This window comes from Plasmodium gonderi (genome assembly GCF_002157705.1).
Source record: "Plasmodium gonderi DNA, contig: Chr12, whole genome shotgun sequence".
In the NCBI taxonomy this organism is placed as follows: Eukaryota; Apicomplexa; class Aconoidasida; order Haemosporida; family Plasmodiidae; genus Plasmodium; species Plasmodium gonderi.
This window is the reverse complement of record NW_021628937.1, coordinates 2,602,551-2,628,798: the sequence shown is the minus strand read 5'-3', so window position 1 is coordinate 2,628,798 and position 26,248 is coordinate 2,602,551. Positions and strand designations below refer to the sequence as shown.

The 26,248-nt window shown below is 29.3% G+C and overlaps 5 protein-coding genes across 5 annotated transcripts; 2 read left to right on the top strand and 3 right to left on the bottom strand.

Annotated features, from left to right (window-relative positions):
* Positions 1–564: 564 nt before the first annotated feature.
* PGO_125500 (pyridine nucleotide transhydrogenase) lies at positions 565–4,703 on the bottom strand (the record flags this gene model as incomplete). The annotated part of the gene is made up of 3 exons (XM_028689340.1): positions 565–611; positions 791–902; positions 1,362–4,703. 3 exons carry the CDS (start codon positions 4,701–4,703, stop codon positions 565–567), a joined length of 3,501 nt encoding a protein of 1,166 aa, XP_028545141.1.
* A 1,170-nt stretch (positions 4,704–5,873) lies between these two features.
* Positions 5,874–11,248, bottom strand: PGO_125490 (hypothetical protein, conserved; the record flags this gene model as incomplete). Its single annotated transcript, XM_028689339.1, has 2 exons — positions 5,874–6,063; positions 6,339–11,248. 2 exons carry the CDS (start codon positions 11,246–11,248, stop codon positions 5,874–5,876), a joined length of 5,100 nt encoding a protein of 1,699 aa, XP_028545140.1.
* Positions 11,249–14,754: 3,506 nt separating this feature from the next.
* Positions 14,755–16,169, top strand: PGO_125480 (hypothetical protein, conserved; the record flags this gene model as incomplete). The annotated part of the gene is made up of 2 exons (XM_028689338.1): positions 14,755–14,759; positions 15,347–16,169. 2 exons carry the CDS (start codon positions 14,755–14,757, stop codon positions 16,167–16,169), a joined length of 828 nt encoding a protein of 275 aa, XP_028545139.1.
* Positions 16,170–18,106: 1,937 nt separating this feature from the next.
* PGO_125470 (glucose-6-phosphate 1-dehydrogenase) lies at positions 18,107–20,836 on the bottom strand (the record flags this gene model as incomplete). The annotated part of the gene is made up of 1 exon (XM_028689337.1): positions 18,107–20,836. The coding sequence occupies one exon, from the start codon at positions 20,834–20,836 to the stop codon at positions 18,107–18,109; it is 2,730 nt and encodes a 909-aa protein (XP_028545138.1).
* A 1,988-nt stretch (positions 20,837–22,824) lies between these two features.
* Positions 22,825–25,686, top strand: PGO_125460 (hypothetical protein, conserved; the record flags this gene model as incomplete). Its single annotated transcript, XM_028689336.1, has 1 exon — positions 22,825–25,686. One exon carries the CDS (start codon positions 22,825–22,827, stop codon positions 25,684–25,686), a length of 2,862 nt encoding a protein of 953 aa, XP_028545137.1.
* Between the last annotated feature and the right edge of the window lie 562 nt (positions 25,687–26,248).

The window sequence follows — 26,248 nt, the reverse complement described above, 5'->3', positions numbered from 1 at the left end:
TTGTAGGGGGTTCTTCATCTTCCTGTCATAACCTCTTAAAGTGTCACACTAGCTTTTTTTTTTTTTTACGTATATAAAAAACAATCGCATAACGATAAGATTGTTTTATGGCATATGCTTTCTCACACGTGCTTTCACAAATAAAACTCCCCTTCAAATTTTTTTAAATGTAAAATTTTTAAGAAGCTTCTGGGTGCACTTACATACCAATGTATATCACCCAGCGAGCCGAAAAATTTCTATTTGAGTAAATATTTTTATATTTAAACTGCGGTGTAGAAAAAAGTACCAAAAAAAAAAAAAAAAAAAAAAAAGAAAATACAGTAAATAAAGTGATAAAATAAAAGGCAAAATAAATAAAACAAATAACGTAGTCAAATAAAACGTCAGGAAAGACATAGTAGTACTCATGATCAGCGCTAGCAATGAAATAAAAACAAAGTGTTTGACAAACTTTTAAAATAAGCAAACCCCGAAAGCACAAGGCGCGTAGCATAAGCAATCGTAAAAAGTTTTTATAACCCAATTAGGACTTCAGATAATGTATAAATTTCTTTTATTTTTCTATTTAATAAACATGTCCAGCATTCTTTTCGTGACGTAGAATCCCCCTTAAAATGTGATAAAAATTGGAATATATATATATGCATATGTACATGTATATGTGTATATATAAACTGACAGAAACATGTTTGTGTCGTCCGGGGAGCATCAATATATTTGCTCGCAGTACATGTGCCAGTTTTCATCCAAGCTGCAAATGTCCCCTGTTTGACGTTACAAAATATACCCGAAAGATTCACAGCAGACAAAAAGGTGGCTATCATTGACAGGACTGAGCTCAAACTTTTGAAGCCATTGCCATACTCAATCATGCTTCCTATTATTATAACACCGGAAAGCTTCAATGAAGGGAGGGTCAAAATGTGTATGAATGCGTGAATATCTACGTTGACATGTTCATAATTATACTTGAACAAATATATATACATGTAGATTTGCATGACATAGAGATAACACCAAATAAATGGAAACAAATGTGAATACGTCAAGCTATCTACGATTTTTATCCTATCCCTGGCCCGTAACAAACAATAAACAAAAAAAATAATAAGAAAAAATATAATATACAAAAAAATAATAAGAAAAAATATAATATACAAAAAAATAATAAGAAAAAATATAATATACAAAAAAATAATAAGAAAAAATATAATATACAAAAAAATAATAAACAAAGAAAGAAAAATACACAAATAAAAAAAAAAAAAATGCAACAAGAAATCAGGATATCAACCAATCGATCAACCAATAAAACCGATGAAGCAAGCGAAAAATTGCACGGCTCTCGGCATCCTTACCGCATTCGTGACGGACATTAGGGGGGTATGCAAGGAAGGCGTAACGGACCAGACGCAGAAGTAGCCAACGATTATAGAAAGTATGAATAAAAAAAAATGGTGTAAATCCGACTGAGAAAAGATAGTTCCAATCAATAAAGTAATCATAACTGCACATATTAGGGATATGTAAAAGAAAGGATCAGAGTCAATAAATTTTTCTGTTATATGTGCTCCCGTAGAACATTTAATTGTTTTTTTAGAAACTAGTTGAATATCGTCCTTTTGTTCAATTATGAATACACTTTCGCTTTTCTCTAATTGATCCACTGATCTATCAGGTGAGTATAATATATTCCCATCTTTTACGACAACTAAAGATTTTATAATGTCATTATTAATGTCCACATGAAATTGTAATCCTCCACCCATTTCTTCTAACAAATTTATCATATTCATAGAAAACAAATCAGATGCTTGCAATGGCATATTTCTTTCGATTTTGTCTCTACCTAATACATGAACACCATTAATAATAATATTTTTATTAGATTCAGAACATTCGATATTTCCTCCCCAGTTATTTTCTTTATCTCCAAATTCTGTGGATAAATCTACAGCCACACTACCTCTTTTCATTAACTTAATCATATCTGTCGTTACTAATTTGGGGGAGGTTTTTCCCGGGGCGCATGCAGAGCATATTAAAATATCACATTTTCTAATTACTTTTTTAAATAATGTAGATTGGGAATTTGCATATTTTGCATTCACTTTGTCTTCTTTTGTATATAATTCGTCTTTATTTTCATGTTCTGTTGGTATTTTAATAAATATCCCACCACAGCTTTTTACTTCTTCCTCTGTAGACGCTTTCGAGTCATGTGAATATACAACAGAACCCATACTCTTTGCAGTTATAATAGCTTGCAACCCAGCCACTCCAGCTCCTATAACGAAAACTTTTGCTGGGTTAATTTTTCCAGCTGCAGTAATAGATGATTTACTAAACTTTGATAACATAAAAAAGGCCTCTATAACAGCTCTATATCCTTGTAAATTACTCATAGAACTCCTAAAATCTATTTTTTGGGCTCGCGTAGATCTCGGAACTTCATCAATTGCCATATATGTGATATTATTTTTTTCTTTATTCTGCACAATAGTTTCGAGAATTTTCCCATTGACACTTGGCCACAAATAACCTATTATAACAGTATTATTTGGTACTTCATTTATAAAATTTTTGCTTGGTGGATCTACTTTTAATATGATATTACTCTGTCTAAGAATATCACCCTTTGAAGATATTTCAGCACCATACTTAACATAATCTTCATCTTCAATCATTATGTTCTCTCCTATATTTTTTTCTACTAATATTCTGAAACCCATTTTTTTTAATTTTGGAATAAATCTCGGGGTCAATGGAACTATGGATAGGTTAACATCTACTCTTCTGTTACCTATATGTTCTATGTTTGACTTGGTGTTCCCATCTGTTTGTGCTTCTGTTTCTAGATTATCATCTTTTACTAATCCTATGATTCTCCTTGCCTTTGGATAAAGTTCTTCGAGAACTTCTAATTCTCCGTAGCTACAATCAGACGAACCATCCGAAGGGAAGCATAAAGAACGTACTTCAATTTTTTCTTTATCATTGTGTAAATCCAGAGATGGATCGTAAGGATATTTATGATTATTGTAATCATTTAGAAAGGTTAAAATTTGATTTGTTGAATGTTTCGCATCACCAAAAAGCATATAACTATTTGAAAAATAAAATAATGGATTGTCGATAGCAGAATAACCTGTACTTAGGCTTCTCTTTAAAATAATTACTTTTTTACTTTTCCATGCTTCAATAACTGGCATTCCATAAATTTTATTCGCAGGATCTAGAGAAGACGGATTTACTATATCATTAGCCCCTACTACTAAGACGATATCAGCATTCGTTATGGATAAATTAATTTCATTCATTTCTTTAACAATGTTGTAAGGAATATTTGCTTCAGCTAATAATACATTTAAATGTCCTGGCATTCTTCCAGCAACTGGATGTATGGCAAAATTTACTTGTATATTTCTCGAGGTTAATATTGTACAAATTTCAGCTAATTCTCTTTGACATTTACTAACAGCTGTACCATATCCAGGGACGATTATAACATTTTTCGCATTTATTAAATTATCAGCAACATATTTATGAGTAGTAGAATTTACACTTTTGCGTTTCTTTTCCTGAGGTATAGCCTCACGACATAAATCATCATAGTCATCCCATCCACCTAATATAATATTGAAAATGTCTCTATTCATGCCTATGCACATAATATATGATAAAATAGCTCCGGAAGAACCGATAAGTGATCCTGATATTATTAATAAGTTATTATGAAGTAAGAATCCACTGATAGCTGTAGCAAAACCGGAGTAAGAATTTAATGCACTTATAACTACTGGCATATCTGCAGCACCAATTGATGATATTAAATGGAACCCCAGAAATGATTCCACCAGAAAAGAAGCATACAAACAAAAAGTTTTCAAATAAATAGATTTAATCTGAATAAAATAATATCCTACTATTATAATAATAACAATACATACCATATTTACGAACTTTTTTATTTTTAATTTTAAAGATTTACTATCTAATATTCCACTTAATTTACCCGCTGCAACTAATGATCCAATGAAAGTAATAGCACCTATGAATGTTCCCAAATAAAGTTCAACTAAATGTATTGTACTCATTTCATAATTTTCAAAATATTCAGAATGATATTTAGAAAATCCAACAAATAATGCAGCCAAACCGACAAAACTGTGAAACAAAGCAACCAACTGTGGCATCTGAACCATGCTTACATGATGAGCAATAAATAATCCTATAATTATAGCTGGAATTACAATTATAAAAAACAATTCATATCTGAATCCAAATCCTACTTGGCTGAATGTTACCACTATTGCTGCTATTATTCCTATAAATCCTAGCACATTTCCCCTTTGGGATGTTTTATGATTGTTCAACCCTGTCAAACATAGTATGAAACATAGGGAAGAAAACAAATAGACGGAATTTAACAACGATGGGACAAATGAATATGATGATAATTCTCTTTTATCATTATCCCATGCACCAACATTTCCCTCTTCCTCATAGTTTTTATAGTTTGTAATGTTATTGGAAAGTGGCAACAAATTAATTGCTGGGAGTTTGATTTGAAAGATGTTATTGTTCTCTTGTGCTTCTTGGGGACTAGTTTGGTAATTCCTTAAATTTGATTTGCACTTTGCATATTTTATCACTAGCGAGAATAGAATGAAGTTAATTACCTTCAATGTTGCGCTCATCATTTTTCCCATATCAGGTTGCTTGTGAAACGGTATCCTCGATTATTCTAATGTGTATAATTATGAAAGTATAGTTTCTCAGATGCACATACACTTATCTGTTCACTTTTGTGCACAACTAGAATATAGTTGGATTCGTCCTTGTCTTATACAATTACAAGCACAAATAGACACATGCAGGGGAAAAAACAAAAAAAAATGTAACAAAAATCTAACTATATTAAACAAGCACAAATTAATAAAAAAATTTCAATATCACATGTAGTGAACATTAAACAAAATAAAATTCACAAGGGGCAGCATTTGAAGGTAGCTTGTCCCATAGTTCTATCAACCCCTGTTTTATATTTGACAAAAGTGAAAAAGGAATATGGGAGTAAAAATAAAAAAAAAAAAAAAAAAAAAAAAAAATAGATAAAATATAATGGTTAAAATGAAAAGATAAAATATAATGGAAAAAAAAAAAAAGAAAAAAAAAAAAAAGAAGTAAAAATATACTTCTCTCATACGATAGCATACATTTACATACATGTATATATATGGGGAAAAATATATGTATTGTATGTTCGCATACAAAGCCAGTAGAAGGTCGTTCCTTGCAAAACTTAGACAACCCAAGGGAATACGCAAATTATCTATGCAGCATAAGCATATAAATAAATACACTTGTGCAAATATGTAACGTCCATTGTATTTTTTCGTACTTATTATATTATTTTATTTTTCCAACTATTTGCCACATTTAAATGTAAGTACACTTCTCGTCGTTCATGGTGTTGGTAGGTTATTGAGAAGGGAGAAAATAAATCCAAAAAAAAGAAAAAAAAAAAAAAAGACACACATAAACTCATCATTTCAGAGGATATATTTTCCCCAAGTCCTACAAAGCCTTATGGGAATTAGTTTTGTTTTAAATTATATTGATAAAAGTTGTATTGATGAAATAACATATAGTTGTAAAAGTTTTCCTTTTCTAGGGATACATATTACCCCTCCTATTTATTGAAAATAAAATTAGGATTAAAATTGCTTACAAATATTGAGATCATGTATATGTATACTTGTGATATATATTATAAAACACATTTTAGAATTTTTTTTTTTTTTTTTTTTTACATTACTTTTTTTTCTGTCTTATTATATTCAAAAGAGCCCGTAAACAAATAAAATTTATTTCAACCATTTCTCAAGGTGATTTTTATGATACTCACTACAGCTTGACAACTTTCGAATTACATAAATATCCTTTTCTTCCTCCTTGAGTTTATTCCATTCGTATGATGGGATATTAATGATCATCCATCCCATCCTTTTCAGGAGCCAGTTCTTAAAGTAGGTTGTGCCACATTGAACATATAACCTACAAAGTGGTAAATATAAAGGGAAAAAATATAAAAAAAAAAAAAAAAAAAAAAACATTGATTACAACTTCAAAGCATATACTAATATAATTATTATGAGATCATAATGGGGGGGGGTGGTGGTGGCAAGCGAATTTAGAAGGTTTGTAAAATAAGTTCGGTTGATTATACAACAAAAAATTCAATTGGGGATAACCATGGCACATTCCTATCTTCGTTGTTTCCCCCATCATCACTGTGTCACATAATTGTAAATCTTGATTTGTATCCTTACTTCTTAACCCTGGGATCTATTTTATCAAGGATCAATAGATGGTGTGATGGGCCATCGACCTCAATGGCTATCTTATAACCAGTCGATTCATCTGTTATAACCAAATCGACTGACAAAAAATCCTCCGTTATGTACTCATTTTCATATTTGATTTCATATTTGTCTAATATTTGGTTTATTTGATGATGAAAATCTGATATGTTGTTAGTATCTTTATGATCATTACCTTTTAACGTTTTTTTTTTTTTTTTTTTTAAAAATAGACATATTATTTGATCTTTGAATTTATAAAAGTCTTTACAAATTTTTATATCGGAAAACGAATATTTTACCCTTAGCCAAAATGTAAGAATCATATGCAAATGCATGTTATTTTGTTCTGTAATTTTTATAGCATTCCAATTGTATGAATTAATAAAATCAAGTACTTTTTCATTTATTAAATTTACAATTGCAATCCCCCATAAATATCTTGCTAATAGTAAAAAGGAAACTCCTCCTTGATATTTTTGTAATATTTTCATTTCTGTTAATAAAAAGGTGTATATCTTGTTCAAAAAGATTGAATCATTTTTTATTTCACTCTTGAGTGTTTCATATTCTGTATTTATTTTTTTTTTTTTTTCGCTTTTTCTACTTTTTTCCTCATGATTGTTTTTTTTCATAGTTGTCGCTTCAACTGTTTTCAGCTTTACGTCGTCTGCGTAACAATATGTAAATGCGTATGCCCATGCCATTGTGCCATATAATTCAGTAATTAAGCTAAGCTTGAAATTTCCTTGCCGCTTAATCTCTGAACGTGCAAAATGATCATTCAGGGATATATTCATTCTAATGGTTTCGCCCATTTTTTGGAACAACGTTCTGCTGTATATTCTCGATTTTATATAGTATAAAAAAACAGAAATAAAAATTTCAGGTGATACATATTTGTATATCCCATTCTTTAAAAGAAAATTCGTTATTTTCAATGTCAGTGCAAATTCTGTTCTGTGGTAATAAGACATGCACCATAAGATTTTACTCAGCAATTTTACCTCTTTTTCTGTTCCTCCCCAATTTTTTTTTTTATTCCCCCTTAGGTCTTCCCGCTCGTTATACACGTGGCTCGCTATCTTGTGTTCTACCTCTTTCACGCACAAGGTATATGCCCTTTTGTTTTCAATCTTAAGAAGAGTAATTGCCTCCATAAAATACGCAAGGTTTATAAAATTTACATTCTTGTTGGATACAATTTTTACCTCTGCATTCTTTACTAACCTTTTTAGGGACACAGGCACGTCGTACCTGCAATTGGAGATATCTGGATCCAAAATGTCGTTAGTTTCGGAGTCCTCGTCGCTTCGATCAATTCGATCAATTCGATCAATTTCATCATCCTGATTTATTCTGCAACCTTTCGCATACTGTCCGTTCCCCGGTTTTAAACCTATATTGGGAAATATTCCTCTCCCCTTATGCAGACAATAAATACGAGCAAAACTGGGCAACACAATGCACAGGTTTTTCTCGCTTAGCGTTCTATACCTTTTTAAAATTACTTCACACAATGTATCAAAAAAGTGCTTGTCAAAGCAGTGCATCCTGTAACAGTTCCTTACAAAGAGAGATAACTCATCCTGTTCAAAAGTTTCAATAAATTTTATTCGAGTAGAGGAGGCAGAACAAACATCTTGTTTTTTATCAGAAGGGTCGATTTTTCTTTCCACTTTGTTACGGTTTTCATTTCTCCGTTTTGGCAAAGGTAATAAAAAAACAGGGGAGTTAATTTTATTTCTAATATGAATACTTATATAATCACTGCTGCATTTCAGTTCTGCACATAAGTACGTAAACTCCACAAGGTCTCTCACCCCACATTTGTCTATATGTTCAATAAATTTGTTGCAAAACATTTTTTTTTCAATTTCCCATACAAAATCAGACTTAGTTAAAGCATTTAAAATAAAAATAATATCTTTTATAGTAAAAATAATATTATGAAAATTATTTTTTTTTAAATATTCCACTATATTAGAATTATTATGATGTAAAAAAATAGAAATAAGCTGGGCCATATTTTTTGATGACATTCTTTCTATCATTTGTTCACTTATCATTTTATTTTTTATAATAGTATCAAATATGCTTGTTATTTTTCTTATTTCTTCTAGTATCATTTCATTAGTTATCTTTTCTGTTTTTTTCTCTCTACTCATCCTTTTATCTTCATTTATTTCTTTCAATTGAATAAGAAAATACTTCATATATCGAAAATACACCCAACAAATATCTACAAAATGATATACCTTTTTTGAATTCACATTTTTAAAAAATGTGATAGTGGTGTAATCATGGTAGTAGGAAAAAATTTTTAAAAAATCTGTACTACAACTGTTGCCATTACTATTGTTCTTTAATTTGTAGAATTGCGGAAAAAGAAAAGAAAATTTATAAAAAAAGCTAATCAGGTTGTGCTCCTTAATATGGATAAAATATTTCTCAAAAAAAATATGTATATCTTTAAATATTTTCTTCAATTCTCTGGCATCCATTTTTTCGTTCAGATTCTTGATTCTTTCGATGAAACCATACAAATTACTTCTTATTTCTTCACAGCTCATATTTGTCTTTTCAAGCGTTACAAACAAGTTGGTCATCTTTTTCATCGAATTATTACTTTTTTTTGTGTTAAACATTTCTGTGCTCCTGTTACACTCACGTTTCTCCCATGTACATAATGTTTTGTACGATATATGGTATACGAATGGAATACCAGAGGATACACCATTATTCATCTTTGAACATTTCGATGCACGAACTTTAATGCTATTACTCGATTCTTTATCCTTCTTTCGATCAACACTTCCATCTGGGCTTATATTCCCCACTCCATTATAATTAAATATCTGATTACACAAAAATATTCCATGTAATTCTTCCACACTTGCGCTTATATTTTCTACCATGTGTGCGCTAGAACTTGTTCGAAGTAGCAAAATATCTACTGATAAATTCAGGATGTTTTTATACTCCAACAATATAGATACATTTTTTGAGTCCTTAAAATAAGTGCATAAGAAATTAAATATAACTTTTTGCATGTTCGACACAGATATATCATTTTCTCTTTGATTCATGTTTATTGCCTTTTTGAATGTGCTAAAATGAGTTTTGAATGCATTGACATATTCGTCTAAAAGGTGTAGAGCATTTAATTCTTCTCTGTTAAAATACAAATTAATAACTATTTCATCTTCTAATAAAAATGACAAAAGAGAAAAATACAAATTCGTCAGCATGTTATATGAGTTATATACATAATTTTGATTTTTCATTAAACCATTTAAATGGATAAAACAGGATAGTAACAATTGTGCTGAGTATATGTATTTAAGACTCAAGGACCAGACAAGTAAAATCAAATTTTTCAAGGAGAAGCTTGTGTTACGTTTTACCCCTTCAAATATATTTTCATGTCTCAGGAAAATATTACCATATTCATGCATCCAAAAGATGCTTCCATTCTGATGTCTAATTTTTGCATATCTTTTCATAATTTTCTTTTTTAATAATTCATATAAAAGGATATTTTTTCTTACACATTCCTTTTTCTCCTTTTTTTCCAATATCCTAAAATTATTATCATCTGGTATATACAGAAATGGACATTTGCATAAGCAGAATAGAATGGTTATTAGTTCATTATTTTTTAACGAATTTAAAAAAAAATTTGAATGTAAGATCTGATTTACTGTGCTCTCAAACAAGTCTTGCAGAAATATATTTTGGTTGGCAAATGACAAAAGCATGTTAACCACAGATTCGTTTTCTTTTGCACTAACAATTTTTTTATGTATATTTCTGCTCATAATAAAATTTTTCATCTTTAAGTAAAATTCTATATTTGAAAAGTTTATGTAAGAATAAGTATACAACAGAATTATGAGCTCTTTAACCTTTAGCAACGGTATCAGATTTACACTCCTATGATAATACCTTTCATGTAATTCTTTGGAATTTTTATTCAATTTACTTAACGACCAAAGAACGAGTACATAACGCGAAGGATTTAGTGATGGCAAATAAGCATCTGCATAATGGCATAATAGGCTAAAATTATTACACAGACTGTATCTAACAGTCCCTCCTCCCATTGGAGGATTATTTTTTCCTTTGCATTGGAATTGTTCCTCTTGATTATCTAATTTCTGAAATGGAGAATTCATTCCATAGTATATAAGTGTTCTACTTAATTTATCATTCCCAATATTTCCTAAATAACCCTTTGTGACACTACTTGATCCATATTTTACATTTTGCATGCCATTAGGGTGATTTTCCTTTGATACACACAAATTTTGCACATCCCGTGCATTCTTTTTTCCCTCATTTATTAGGAGAACTTTTTTCAATCGCTGGACTTTATCTGTACATTGAAGTACTAAATCGTTGTTTAGCGTTGTATTTACAAATATGTCATGTTTATCATTACCTTTGAACAAGTTAACATACTTGCTAAGTGACCATATGAAAGAGGAAAAGAGTCTTTTATTGTAATTATTAACCTTTATGTTTTCCTTATTCTTGGTGAAATAATGAAAAATTATTTTAATTTTTTCTTCTATTTCTTCATTAACATATGCTGCATTTTTTAAGTACCTGGTGTCATTACTATAACATATTATTCGAATTAACTTGTGAACAAATGTAACACAATTAATTATATTGACATTTTTTTTATTATCCTTTATTAATTTTACTATTTCGAATATATTTTCATTATTCAAAATTTGTTTATTAATTTCTATGTATTGTGACAATGTATTTTTTTGTCTTTTTTTTGAGCTAAAAAAAACACTTTCTTTATCAACAAACCAGCGTTTTCCTATTTTTATAATATTGTTTGGAATGATCGTCCCCCTCAACATTAATATAACACTCTTGCAGGTGAAATATGTTTATGCATGTTCATATATAATTTTATCTATGTCCAAAAATCTGGACATGCTTTTCGTTGCAACACTTATTTGTCACTTTTTTTTTTTTTCACCTCATCCTGCGTAGAACTTGTCAGGCACTTGAGAGTAGCAAAAACGTGGATACGATTAGTTGTGTGCATATAAAATTTGTCATTCTTTTGCGACAACATTTTGAGCTATTTGTAACCTCTGGGAATGGGGAAGTGTAATCTGTTGCTATTTCGAGAAAAATGGCTCAAAAAAGGACAAAATATATAGATAAAAAATAGTGCATAAAAAACAGTACATAAAACGTAGTACATAAAATTAGCACATGAAAAAGAGTACATAAAAAATAGTAAATAAAAAATAGTAAATAAAAAATAGTAAATAAAAAATAGTAAATAAAAAACAGTAAATAATAAATAAAACACAAAATATATATTTAGCAATATATTCATATTTCACAAAATAGTATCTATGTAAAAAATGTACGTGGGAGAAATTCCCACTTTAAAACAGAATTGTTTAATACAATTATTAAAGATATACCTATTCCAGCGAAGAAGAAAAAAAAAAAAAAAATTGTAAAAACTGATAACATTTTTGTTTTTATGCACCCTTACCGTGCACTTTTACAATTTATAAAAGCATAAAATATGCAGCACTACATTACAACCAAATTTAAAACATATTTAATTTGTCACTTTTACATTTTTCTAACGATATCAAAAGTAGGTAAAAAATGCACAGCCCAACATACACCCTATGCAAGGGATACGAACATTGTAAAATGAGCACAAAGGGTGCATAAAAATGAACATGTTATATACACATCCTTTTTCCTCATGTGTAGTGCGTAACCCTTAGCTCTACCACACGTCATTTTACTCTAATGAATTAATAACCATTATGGCATCTAGTTGAGCATTCTTAAACAACGGTGGTTGTTCATGATTTTGTCAGTATTTTACACAGATTAAAATGTGCACTGATGGCGTCACTTTTTCTATACCTACTCAAATAACCGAACACCTTTTCCACAACTATCAAAAATGTAAAACGCACGGTTGCAAGTTCAAATATAATTTTATTTTTTCTTTACGCTTTTTTTTCTATTTTTTTTTTTTTTACACACCTTCCGATTTGCCCATTTTGAAAGAATACGACAGGGAATAGAGGGGTGGGGGGAAATTATTCAGAATAATGAAAAATTTAAAAATATGCAGAATTTTTTTTTTCCTTTTTTCCTCCTTTTAAAAATGAAAATTTCCATATGCCTTATGGGGAATAGCAAAACGAATAGCTTAGCTTAGTGTAAATATAAATTTTTTTACCAATTTAAAAAAAAAAAAAAATACGGTTGATGAAATTACTTTGGTAGTTGAAGAAATTCATATTAATAAAGGTTAACATGAACAAAAAAATGAATCCTAAAAAAAAGAAAAAAAAAAAAAAAAGCGAAAAAAATGTTATACATTTACAATGTTCATTTTTTTATTTTGTTCCATCTAAAATTTGAAACTATGTTACCTAAGAAATCAATTATGCACTTTTCCCATTTTGTGTATGAAAAATTCACATTCTCTAAGAATAATACTAACACGGGGGAAGAATGGTTGCAGTAGAACATTTCATATAATTCTGAATTTATTACATTTTTTATTTCCTAATTTTACCCCCTGATGAGACCTTAAAATATCAGTTCTATTTTGCAACATTTTCTGACAATGCAAGAGATATATATAAAAATGTGAACACCTAAGCATGTTTTAAAGAATTCAATTAAAACTTTGTCCACATGGAAAAATATATTACAACATTGGCACGATTGTCCATTCATAAATCGTTTAAATGGTTGTAAAGCCCACAAGTTTAGCTTTTACGCGTGTGCAAAAAGCCCGATAATTTTGCTACTTTTAAATGAAAGAAGTGTCAAGTATATAATAACCTTTTCGTAGAATTGTGGCAAATTTACAAATACGCAGTTGGGCATTTTTATCCATTATAAAACCAAGGGAAGGGATGTTCTTACAAAAAAAAAAAAAAAAAAAAAAAAAAGCAAGAAAAGTTTAATATATAAATTTGTATCATGTGTGTTACATATTTCTTGCATATTTTTTAAGACTTAAACATTAGGCTTTTTTTTATTTTCCTTTTGTCATCACGTAGTTTACAAGTAAATTATGTTATACGTCATTTTTAAGGTATAAACATTATAATAAATAGGTATTTTTTTTTTTTTCTTATACGTTAAAACTTTTTTTACCATTTATCATTATTTAATGCGCTTATATATATATATATTATACAAGCATGTTCGAGATTCTTCCATTTTTATAGCCATGTAGAAGGTACCATTGTTTATAAGCATTTTTTTCCATGCGGAAATAAAGCCCGACCTTTTTTTTCTCGCAAAGGCAATTTTTTTCAACGCCGCGCTTTTTGCCACATACCACGTTTTTACCACATGAGCATGTAAAAGTTTGAGCACGGCTTTTAATACATACAAAGATTAAAATACATCGTTATTATACTTGGACTGATGCACAAATTACGGGTTTACACAAATGTCACACATAAAAGGGAGCCTAAGTAATTATTAAATATAGTAATGGTGCGAATGTTAAAAAAAGGGGCCCTTTAAAAACGGTTCGTTTTTTCTTCGTGCTTGAAAAATAAATATTTCGTGCATACATAATACATATGAATTCATATACGTATGTGCTACCAATATATATATATATATATATATATATATATATATATATATATATATAACATATGCCCATGTCATTGCATACATCTGAAATGCTAAACACAGTGAGCGACCCTCGTAAGTGTTGAAAAGGAGGTCCAGTGGACCCAACAAGTGTTATGATATAATTAATTCGCCGCAATGTCATAAATTGCTATTGCATATTAAATATACATTATATAGATATATATAGGTACATACAAGTAACTACAAAACAACCACCCCCTTTTGTTTTTTCATATTTTGGTATTTAATAAAAATATTAACATTTTTTTTCTGCTATGGAAAAAAAAAAAAAAAAAAATATTTTAAATTAAACAATTACATATATATGAGCAACTTTAACAAGTGGATTTAAATTCACATTTTTATCGCAATTTAATTTTCATTTAAACACGTACTTGTTTAAAAGAATTCATACTTTTTATGTACATTCATAAAACAAAGTCTCAAGTTAAGTATATATACATTTATATATAAACCAATAAGCTTTTTCTTTTACATTATTTTTTACATTACTTTTTATGACTCTCCACACAACAAAAAAAAATAAATATATTTATAAGTTTTTCTTAAAACCTTGAAGAAAAATATTACAATTGCATTCCTATTCACATAACACATATATTGTTACTTCCTATCCGTACTAAAACCTTTTAGCCATTTTCTCATACTTTTACCCCCTTTCACATATTTTCAAATAAGCCCTTTTCCAAACATGCCGTAAGTTTCAAAAAATATATATAACATATATATAAATAAGAAAATGTAAAACAAGCTTATGTTACAACAAAAAATAAGTATGAATACATATGTAGCTCACATGTACATTTTCTTCTTTTTGCATTTTCTAGTTCATGTGATCCTACATAAATCTTTTTTATTTTTTCGCGCGCTTGACGACTTCCCGACAATACGCCCTTTTTCTTTTTCTTCTTTTCTTTTTTTTACCTTGTATATTGGGGCACAAGAAATTTGTATATATATTCAAGTTTTCATTTCTACACATCATATTTGCTTATGTTTCATAATTTTTTTTTTTTTTATTTTTTTATTTTTTGTGTGTACGTGGGTTTTTGGAAAGTGAAAATTTCGTAATTTTATGTTTTCATGTATTAAGAAAGTTCATATATCATAAAGTTATACATGTGCCTTCTACGTATATATATTCATAACAAGGACATACGTGTTGTAAACACACGTGTGTATATGTGCAGTAGATTGATAAATATTGATTTTATGCTTGTAATATATACATATATATACGTACACAATGAACGCACATTTCACATCCTCCCACACCCCTACAGATTATTTCCAATTGTTTTGTGGGCACAAAAAAAGGAATGCCTTTACCTCACCATAGAACTACAGGATGCAGAAGACACAAAAATTGACTTGAAAGAAGACAAGTTATATTTTTACGGAAAAAAAGATAAAAATGAATATGAATTCACTTTAAATTTTTTGAAACCAATAAATGTAGAAGAGTCAAAATATAGCACAAAGAGGAATATAAAATTTAAAATAATAAAAAAAGAAAAAGAAAGATGGAAGACCATAAATGGTGATGGTAAAAAACACTGGATTAAGTGTGACTGGAATTCATGGGTTGATACAGATGAAGAAAATAAAACAACAGAATATGACGATATGGCAATGAATAGCTTTGGTGGTATGGGTGGTATGCCTGATATGAGTCAGTTTGGTAATATGCCAGGTATGGGTGGCATGCCAGGAATGGGAGGTATGCCAGGAATGGGAGGCATGCCAGGTATGGGCGGTATGCCAGGTATGGGAGATCTCGATTTCAGTAAGCTAGGAAATATGGGTGATGATATGGCTAATTTTCCAGGATTAGGAGGAATGGATCAATTTAAAAACATGCCAAATATGAATGGTATGAACGATGATGATTCAAGTTCTTATGGTGATGACACTAGTGATGATGAGGATGATGATGATGATGCTGAAGACGAGGATGAAGATGATGAAGATGTTGATAATAAAAAGGATGCAGATAAAAAACATGATCTTAAGGATTCCAAATGTAATATGGAGAAAAATGGAAGACATGAAGATGAAGGAAAAATTCAGGATCCAATTGTAGAAGTGCAAGAACCAGTAGCATAGTTTAAAAAAAAAAATAATAATAATAATAAAAGTGTTTATACACTTATATTGCGGTATGTAAAAATGTATACATGTGTGTATGCAGATATACTTTTTATATGCATGTGAGCAGTGTATACAAATATATGTACACATGCCTTTATGCTTATGTAAGTTCTCACATCCATGTATAAATACCATTTTACATACAACCATTTATTCAAAGGCATGCAGTTATTTACATACCCCCGTATATGTACAAAATCACGCATGAGCATATATACTATATAATATGTATTCTTTAGAAAGGCACTCCTGGGGTATATCACTTTTATCATTCAAAAGAAAATGAGAAAGATAAACAAAATAGTGAGATATGTTTTAACATATACCAAAAATATATATTATGAATTTAGCGTGCTGTATATAATATCATGTGTATACATATGTGCATATATACATGCACATACATATATACAAATTTCTTAAAATTTTATTTTATTCAAGGGAAAAAGTTTCCCTTTTTTTTTTTTTTTTTTTTTTTTTTCCTATTTCGAAACGAAACCAAAGATCATTTAGCAATAATAATTGTACATTAAGTAGCAAAAGAAGAAAAAAAAAAAAAAAAAAATGAAATATTCAAATATATGAATCAGATTCATAAAGTTTAAAGGATTATCAAACGTACTATGGTTTATGATTAAAAAAAAAAAAAATGCCATAACAAAATGATAGAATAATATGACACAAAACAGAAAAAAGTAAAAATCTAAAATTTAGAATTGCAATATATTTTCTCTTATATTATGCGCCTCACCCCCTATGTGCTATAAACGCCTAAAAGTTTGCCACAAGGTTTTTTAGGTTATATTTGTTGCCTCTTTTTTAAATCAATTTTTTTTTTTTTTTTTTTTTTTTTTTTTGCCATATTAGAAAACTAAATAAGAAGGGTACTTTTGAAAAAATTGCCTAGAATTAATTTAACAGACGTAAAACAAACGTTGATCCAATTAAGTTTAATAGCAAGAGAAATCTAACTTTATTTTAAAAAAAAAAAAAAAAAAAAATTAAAATAGATGGACAATACAATGTACTTTTGTTCAACGCATTAAAAATGCATTTTTTATCACATAATGGTTATGCTCTTTTTTTTTTTTTACACATTTATTATTTTCGCCCCTCATACAAACACGCGTGTGTTGAAAACTGCAGGTTCTGTGTTGTAAAAGGGATATCATCTAACGCTGTTCATTACGCACATGGTATATATGACACTTGAGGGTTAAATTGTTAAAAAAGGACCTTTATATGCTGAATACATTTGCATCAACTATATAATTTCCACTATAAAGTCGTTTTTTTAAACTAGAACACTTGTTGACATAAATGTAGATCTTTTAAAAATTCAATGTTTTGCTTAAAATAATAAGAAAATTTTATGCATAAATTGTGAAACATTATATTAATTGGGCTAATTTTGACCAATTACTGTTGTTACACCGAATTTGTGTGTATAAAATTGCAATATTATAAATGGGTTTTGCTAATATTTTTAAATGTTTGGTAAAATTAAATGCCAAAAAAAAGTTGGTTAATTATGAGATTTTCTCTTTTTGTATGAAATGCGCGAGTGATATAACGGATAAAATTTATTTCACACGCAAAAAAAAAAAAAAAAAAAAAAAAATGACAACTTATATGCAACGTAAACTTGAGCATGAACTAGTATCAGAACTAAGATGTCGGTGAATATGCTTAGCCCATTGAGATTTTCCTATAATGTTCACTTGTTTGCGCAAATTCAGAAAAACTTCTCAATAAACAGGAAAACTTATATCACCAAAAATAGCCACTGTGCAACACGCCTCTTTGCCACATACGTATGCTTGAGATATAGCGTGGAACTACATGAACAATAACCCTACGGGATAGGGGGACAGGTTGAGAAAAAAAGTTTCCTAATTAATATCTAATAAATTATCCTCATAGAAAGAAGACTTCCGGACAAACTCAGGTGTGTTCGCGTAATTTTTACCATAGTTATAATACTTCTTAACAAGGTCATAAACTTCCTTAGGCCCCGAGGAACCAAAAGGATATTTCAAAGGATTGACTTTTTTTTCTTGTAATTCATTTAAAAGTGGAGTAAATATTCTCCATGATTCATACAACTCTTCATCTGAAATGAATTTTTCTTTATAACCTTTAAAACATTCTAACAATAACGTTTCATAAGCTTCTGGTACATTAATATTCTTATTTTTATCATTAACTGTTAGATTTAATTGAACTTCTTCCATTTCGTCACATCCAGTTTTTTTTATCATCATTTTTAGATATATAACTTCAACAGGTTGAAGTATAATAACAAATTCGTTATTATACATACTTTCATCAGATGAACCCATGATGTTATGAAACTGAATTCGAATTTCACATATATCTTTATTTAATCCTTTTCCTGCTTTGAATATAATTGGTACCCCATACCAATTTATCGAATTGATATATAGAATACAAGTACAAAAGGTTGGTGTTATTGAATTTGGATCTATGTGTGGATCATCATGGTAACTATGATTTCTTTTCGATTCATCTATTAAATGTTCATCGTTGGCTGATGAATCTTTACTTTCATGGTAATTCTCGGATTTAACATATTGTCCAATTATTGTATCAGTTAATTTTATAGATGGAATACATTTAAGTATTTTTATTTTTTCATTCTTTACAGATTCATCATTAAAATCTATAGGATTTTCCATTGTTATTAATGCCAATAATTGCAACATATGATTTTGCATAACGTCTCGAATTATCCCATAAGGATCAAAGTATTGCCCTCTACCATAAACTCCTTTTGTTTCCTTCAAAGTTATTTTTATGCATTTAATAAAATGTCTATTCATAAGAGATAATAAAAATGTGTTTGTAAATTTTAGTTTTTGTAATCCTGAAACCATGTCCTTTCCCAAATAATGATCTATTCTGTATATATGCTCTTCATTAAAATTTTCTAATATCTGCTTTGATAACACTTTAAATGATTCCAAATCCTTTCCAAATGGTTTTTCTAGCAATATTTTATCTGTTCCATTACAATTTAGGCAATATTTTTTGTAATTCTTTAATGTGCTTACAAATATGTGTGGAGGGAGGGCTAAGTACAACATTCTGCTTATAAGGAACGGGTGACTTGTAATCGAATATCCTAAATCTGTTGTCTCATCTGTTTGTGAATTTTTGTTCTTCCTAGGGCTTGATAGTTTGTTTACTTCTCCTATGATTTTTTCATTTGTTCCATCAATCGTTCCATTTGAATTGAATTTGGGGCTTTCTATTTCCATTTTCCTTGGCGATTCAATAGATAAGATATTTCCCCCTTGATAATAACTTTCAGGAGGGCTGGTAGCCAAATTTTCGCGCTCCAGTTGTGTCAGGTATTTGTTAAATTTCTCAAAACTTTCTGAAGAGGAATAATTTCCAATGTAATATCTGCATCTGTTTTTAAAACTATTTAAAAGGTCTTTTTTCTGAATAAGTGATAAATCCTTATAACTATGTAGGCATTTTTTTAAATATCCAACAATTTTATCAAAAAAAGAATCAAAATCCTGAGATGTTCTGGCAAACCCTACTACTAATAAATCCTTTGGCAAGCGTTTATTACAAAATAGTTTAAAAATAGATGGGTAAATTTTTTTTTTTGCTAAATCTCCTGAACATCCAAAAATTATAATTGTTAATAGTTCTCTTCTATTTATTCTGGGTGAATGTAAGGAAAACGAATTATTGGATACATAAATTTCATCCAACTTTTTTGTATAATTTGTATAACCACAAGTTATCACAGTAGTATTCATTGAATCAATTAAGTAAACAGCTGGGTATAAGGAATAGTTTACTTCTATATATGATTTTAAAAGCATATTTTTCCATAAATCTAACTTTTCTGCTGAATTTAATAAAAATATTTTGCTTAAAGCATTTCCCAGTAAATCTAACGATACAGTAATTCTTTTTCTCACATCAAAATTGTTGGTTGTTGTAAAGTATACATATTCCTTTAGTAGATGTAAATTATCATTGTCGTTATCATTAGTATTCATTAATTTTATCGATGATTCATCATATATATAACTATTCTGATAATTGTTCATGTATATATTATAAAATATATTTGGAAATAAGCTGGCTATGTGAAAATCGCTACCCATGCCTAATATAGCAATATCTACTTTTCCATATTTTTTCATCATACTCTTTATTTTCTCATTATAATCTCGTACACAATCGACAAGATTCATTGATGTGTCTGGTCTATATAATTGTTCCTTCTCATTTATATTTAAGTTATGAAATAAAAATTTTATATTATTATAATTACTAAATTTGTGATTATCATTTTTATATCTTTCATCAATTATGAAGAATATTAATTTACTTGTATCAATTTTTATGTCCTTTATTACAGATATATTTTTATACACATCAATGGGTGTTTTCCCACCAGAAAGACCTATCACAACATGCCCACCTTCATTACATAACTGCTTTTCTGAAATTTGTTTGCAAATGTAATATGCACTTTTCTTGTTAAAATCTGTTATATCACTCGTCTCGAGATATTTCACATTGTGCAGGTGATTCATCTCTTCAAGACTTTTCAAGTGGCCCCTATGGTCCATTTTTCGGGGTGTCAAAATAGTGGATCCTGGTAGTGAAGATGGAAAGACTTATATGGCCTCAAATGAGACAGGATATATTTTCACCAGAACTGCAGTGTTGAGACAAGACGTAAGTTTCAGTGAAGAACTCTGTTTGTGTGTACTCCATCTAAATGTTTCTAGTTATCTGTCTCCTTTTTTTTCTGCTTGCACTTATACGAAGAAAACATAAGGAGGCAAAAAAGAGAACTGTTTTACTTTTACTTACATTAAAATTTTATAATATGGCACACTTCACAAATTGTAATGGAGCGTCGTTCGTCTCATCTATGTGTGTTTACTGACAAACGATAAAATGTGTCCTTATGTTGTTCAGAAAAAAAATTTGCACAAATACCTCCTACTTAGTAGGTGTTGCAACATAAATTAAAGTTCTTTAAAAAGATGTTATATTATTTATTTATTTTTATTTTATTATTTTTTTTTTTTTTCTATAACTTCTGTTGTAGTGTGCAACATGCTTTTCGCTTTTTAATTTTGAGTTCAATTGTTTTTTGCTTTCCCTTTTTTCATTTCTTGTTTGTAAAAATATGCAGAAAGTATGGTTAATTTTTCATATTCAAGTATTTATGCAAATGTGATCTATGCAAATATTACTTAACATCTGCGTCTGGGTATTGACTAATAGTTCCGCGGGGAAGGCAAGGAAAGTGTAATTAAAAGGTGGATTAATGGTTCGCTCGTCGGCTCGCTGCGAGGGATGGGTAAATAAATGTTTTTCCACTATGCTTGTACTTTCGAGGACATCAGAATGAACTAAAAATATGCCTTTCTCAGATGTGTGATTATTTGGAATAACTTCCTCCAAGTTGTGTTTTCTCTAAGAATAATTTTATAACTGCCCTTCTGAATGATTTTGCCTTTGTCGTGGATTTATGGTCTACGGGAATACTACAATTGACAAGTTGGTCGCGTGGGCATATAAAATGATACCAGCTGATGCAAAATAGCACAAATGTATATAAATAGCATAATTAGCACACCTATGTTGGAAATAAATAAAAATATATATATAGGATAACCTTTTATATTTGTTCAAAAATACGTAAGAAGTTGAAAATGACAAAAGGAGTTCCATTTTTTTTTTTTTATATTTTTTCTTCTCCATTTCTCTTTTTTTTTTTTTTTTTTTTTTTTACCTCTGCATTTGGACACACAAAATTGTAAGCTCTAAAAAAAAAAAAAAAAAAAAAAAAAAGCCTTGGAAATTTACCCCGAAAAAAAAAAGGCACATATTTAATTAATTTGAATATGAATGTATTAAAAATGCATCTTTAACATAAATCTGTGCTATGAAAATATGGCAAATTTTTTAGAAATTATGTGTTCTATTTCTTTTTCCTATATATATGTACTTCGGGGTTTCTCCCATAAAATTTCCTCTTTCCTTAAATTATATTTTTCTATTTGTTTGGTTTTATTTTGATTTGTTTCTTTTCATTACATTATGTTTTTGTTTATTTATTTTTTTCTTTTTTTTTGACAACCATTTTAAACACTTTCACATTTAGATCACCTGCAAAATTGTAGAGTTATATTGTTTTATCTATTTTGTTAAAAATGAACAAAGAAAAAAAAAAAAAATAGAAACTACCCCCAAGAAAAACGTACCTCAAAATTCACAACTTTGTATCCATCCCATCACCTCTTCACCCGTACATAGGATAAATACTTTTGTATGCCTATAGATGCATACTTACATTTTTGTTACATCGCGAATAAAAAAATTCTATACACAAAACAGGTCCACTATGCTTTTATACCAAAAAAAAAAAGCACCGGTAAAAAAACAGCTCAACTGAACAAAAAAACACCAGATGGGGGTTGGTGTGGTTAATTTTCGCTTATAATTTAATCAATGATTTAAATGATAGTGCTTTTTTTTTTTTTTTTTTTTTTTTTTTTTTTTCTCGCCATTATTCACATCTGTGGTATTTGCAACTTGAAAAATGTTAACATCAACTGAAGAACTACTGGAAAATCAGGAAGAAGGAAATGAATCTCAAATAATGATGAGTAATAGTTACAGTGTACATAAGCAAAGGAATAGCATAGATTATAATAAGAACAAAGAGGAAATAAATAATCTCAATGGAGTAAATTCAATTCATCAAATTAATGACGATTCCATGGTGATGCCGACGAATCATGTGAATATCAGGAAGTTTGAAAACAATGGCCATTTGGGAAAGCGAAAGAGAGAAGGAATAGAGGAGAATTCAGACAAGGGTTACATGATGAAGGAATATCAAGAGAATAATCAGATGAATAATATCGGATATGTAACTTATGATGATGATAATGACAAAGTGGACTTGTTAAGATGTAGTGGAAGTCATGTGTCCAATATGCATGAAGAAAAGGGAGAGGGAAAAAATGGAATATTTTCAAAGAAAAATGATGCACAAAAATACAACAAAACTTACGAAGACAAGTGCGAGCCTGAATGTACAGTATCATCAGAGAATGAGCATGATGAAGCCGATTTTTTAAGTAACAATAGCAAAATAAGAAACGAAATAATGGATAGTGAAGAAGAGGATGGCTCGTCTGTTGCAGCATCCTTATCAACACAAAGTAATTATGGTAAGTATAAAGACATAGATCCAGATGACTTAATTTCATTATATGAAAATGAAAATATAGAAGGTTTAAAAAAAACAGAAGAAGAAGAAGAAGGTGAAGGTACGTTTGACAGATATTTGGATAAACATTATAAAGGGAATATAATTATTGATGGGAAAAATGAAGTGGATGAATTTTTATTCGCATCTAGAATGGCTTATTACGATTTAGCTAACCATAATAGAGATAACTCCTCTGAAATGAAAAAACAAAATAATTCATTGAATTTTTTAAAAGAAAATCAGGATGAAGAAAATGAAACAAGCACCGAGTTATCTGATTTTGACAACTCAGAGGGGGAACAAGATATTGAGGAAATTCCAAGAACTAATGAAATCAAACATCTGAAAATCCAAAAAGATAATGCTTACATTCAATCTTTGCACATTCCAGATGATCATATGGTGATCGAAGATGAGTTAAAAAGTGATAAACAAAAGGAAAATCACAAAGATGTGCAAATTACATTGGGGCAGGACTCATGTTTTCAGGAAGATGATCACATGTTCAATATTAAAACAGAAAAAGTATCTCTGGAGTTAATCAGTGATGAAACAAAAGATGGAATTACTAAAGGAAGGACGAATGTAATCTTGAACGAAAAAATAAATGGTGAAGAAGATGTATCTGAAAATATGATATTGGTAAAACCAACAGAGTGTGTTTTCCCAGAAGGAAAAAATATGTTTAGCAACCAAAGTAGAATAAGATTAATGGGAGCCCCAGAATGCGTAAAAGAAGATGTAAAAATAGAAAAAATAGGGAAATTAATAAAAATGGAAAACGATGTACTAACAATTCATGCATTTCGTTGTGAATATTATTTAAGTGTTGCATCTGTTTTGTGTTTAGAAAATAGAAAATTAATTGGATGCATTATTAATGTCACTTCAACTGAGACAGAAGTTTTTTATTATGCCAAATTGATTTTTCCACATCTTAAAAATGAATTAAAGGAAAATATAGATATATACGTCGATCAAAAACATGCATTATACATCAATGTAGGAACAAATATTTGCTCCGAATTGTTTAGTGTATTCAAAAATATAACGATACCTTATGTTTTTATTAACTACCACGATTTGTACAATATTGCAGATGCACAGCTGATGGAAAGAAATAGTCATAACAATGGGCCAGACAATTATGATGAGAAGAACAATACACCAAATTCTAATAAACAAAATGGATATGTGATTGGTAATTTATTAGACAGAATTACATCTCCGTCCTGCAAAGAGGCAGGCAAAAATATGAATACAAATGTGCAAATAAAAAAATCCAAAAAAAAGCATATTCCTAGAGGTGAATTAACACATAAAAATAACAATTATCGAGAATATACCAAAAACAATATCCCCTATAAATCCAAAAAAGGGCGTAATTATGCTAATGCATCATCCCATCGTCATGAAAATTACGAGTTTAAAAATATGTCTTATGTAAATTATGGTAGAGTTACCGAAATGGTCTACCCAAATAATAATAATGCAACTGATCTACTTGCGCATGCAGGACAAAATGTTACCTATATGGGTGCACCCAGTATGAATGGAAATACACCACACGATTGTGTAGATTCCACGAGTTCTGTTAAGATGCAGGGAAACGTTTCCAAACAGTTATGTAAACCGAACAGATGTAGTAACAACTTCTACAATATGGCCAACTCGGACAATCAGAGTATCCATAAGAAGAATGCTAGTGTTACATACACATCAAATGTAATTCCTTATAACAATTACAACACCACATCTTTTATAGCACAAAATTATAACAACAAATACGTAAACCCCAACTACCCAAGGTCGATGTTATATAACCAGTATACTGAAAGAAATGGTACACATTCAAATGAGACCATAAGCGACACTTATGATAGGTTCAATTACAATGTACACATGGTAAATAACGAACTAAATGGTATAAATAAATATAATTTAAATAATAAAATGAAAAAGGTTCCATTCAGTAATGTTGCATATGTTAACTCAAATGTTTACCCAATCTCCAGTACAGGTAATTACACCAACAAAAAGATAATAAATACGCATGTTGTTACGCATCCCTATAATATGTATAATGGTAATCCATCGAACGTTTACCTCAATGAAATGATGTTTCTTAGCAATATGGGTGGTGTTCCTTCTGCGTACCGTTTGCCTAATCCCCATGGACATTAGTTGGTTTCCTAGTTTATATCATTTTAATTCTACTCATTAAATTTGGGTGCATGGTAGATTGACTTCACAAGTTCTACCCAGGTTCTCTTGTACATGCCCCCTACACCTACATCACTTATTTTGTTAGCGCTCCTTTTCGCTGTTTTATATTTTAATTTAATATAATATAATTTAATTTAATATAATTTAATTTAATATAATTTAATTTAATATAATTTAATTTAATATAATATAATTTAATATAATTTAATTTAATATAATATAATTTAATTTAATATAATTTAATTTAATATAATTTAATATTAATTAATTTTTTTTTTTTTTTTTATAAGTTCACATTTGTGTGTGCCACTTGTATACCGATTTGTGTGCACATTTTACAAGGTTACATTTTGTTCTTAGTGACTTGGTGTGACAAGTACTATTTGTTACACACTTTGTAAATAGGTGTATTCGTGGTGATCACTTCACGAATTTGTTATGAGATAACTGCAAAGGATACATAGCCATAGGTACATTTCATCTTGTATGCACTTTTATTTACTAAATGTCCTTACTCAAC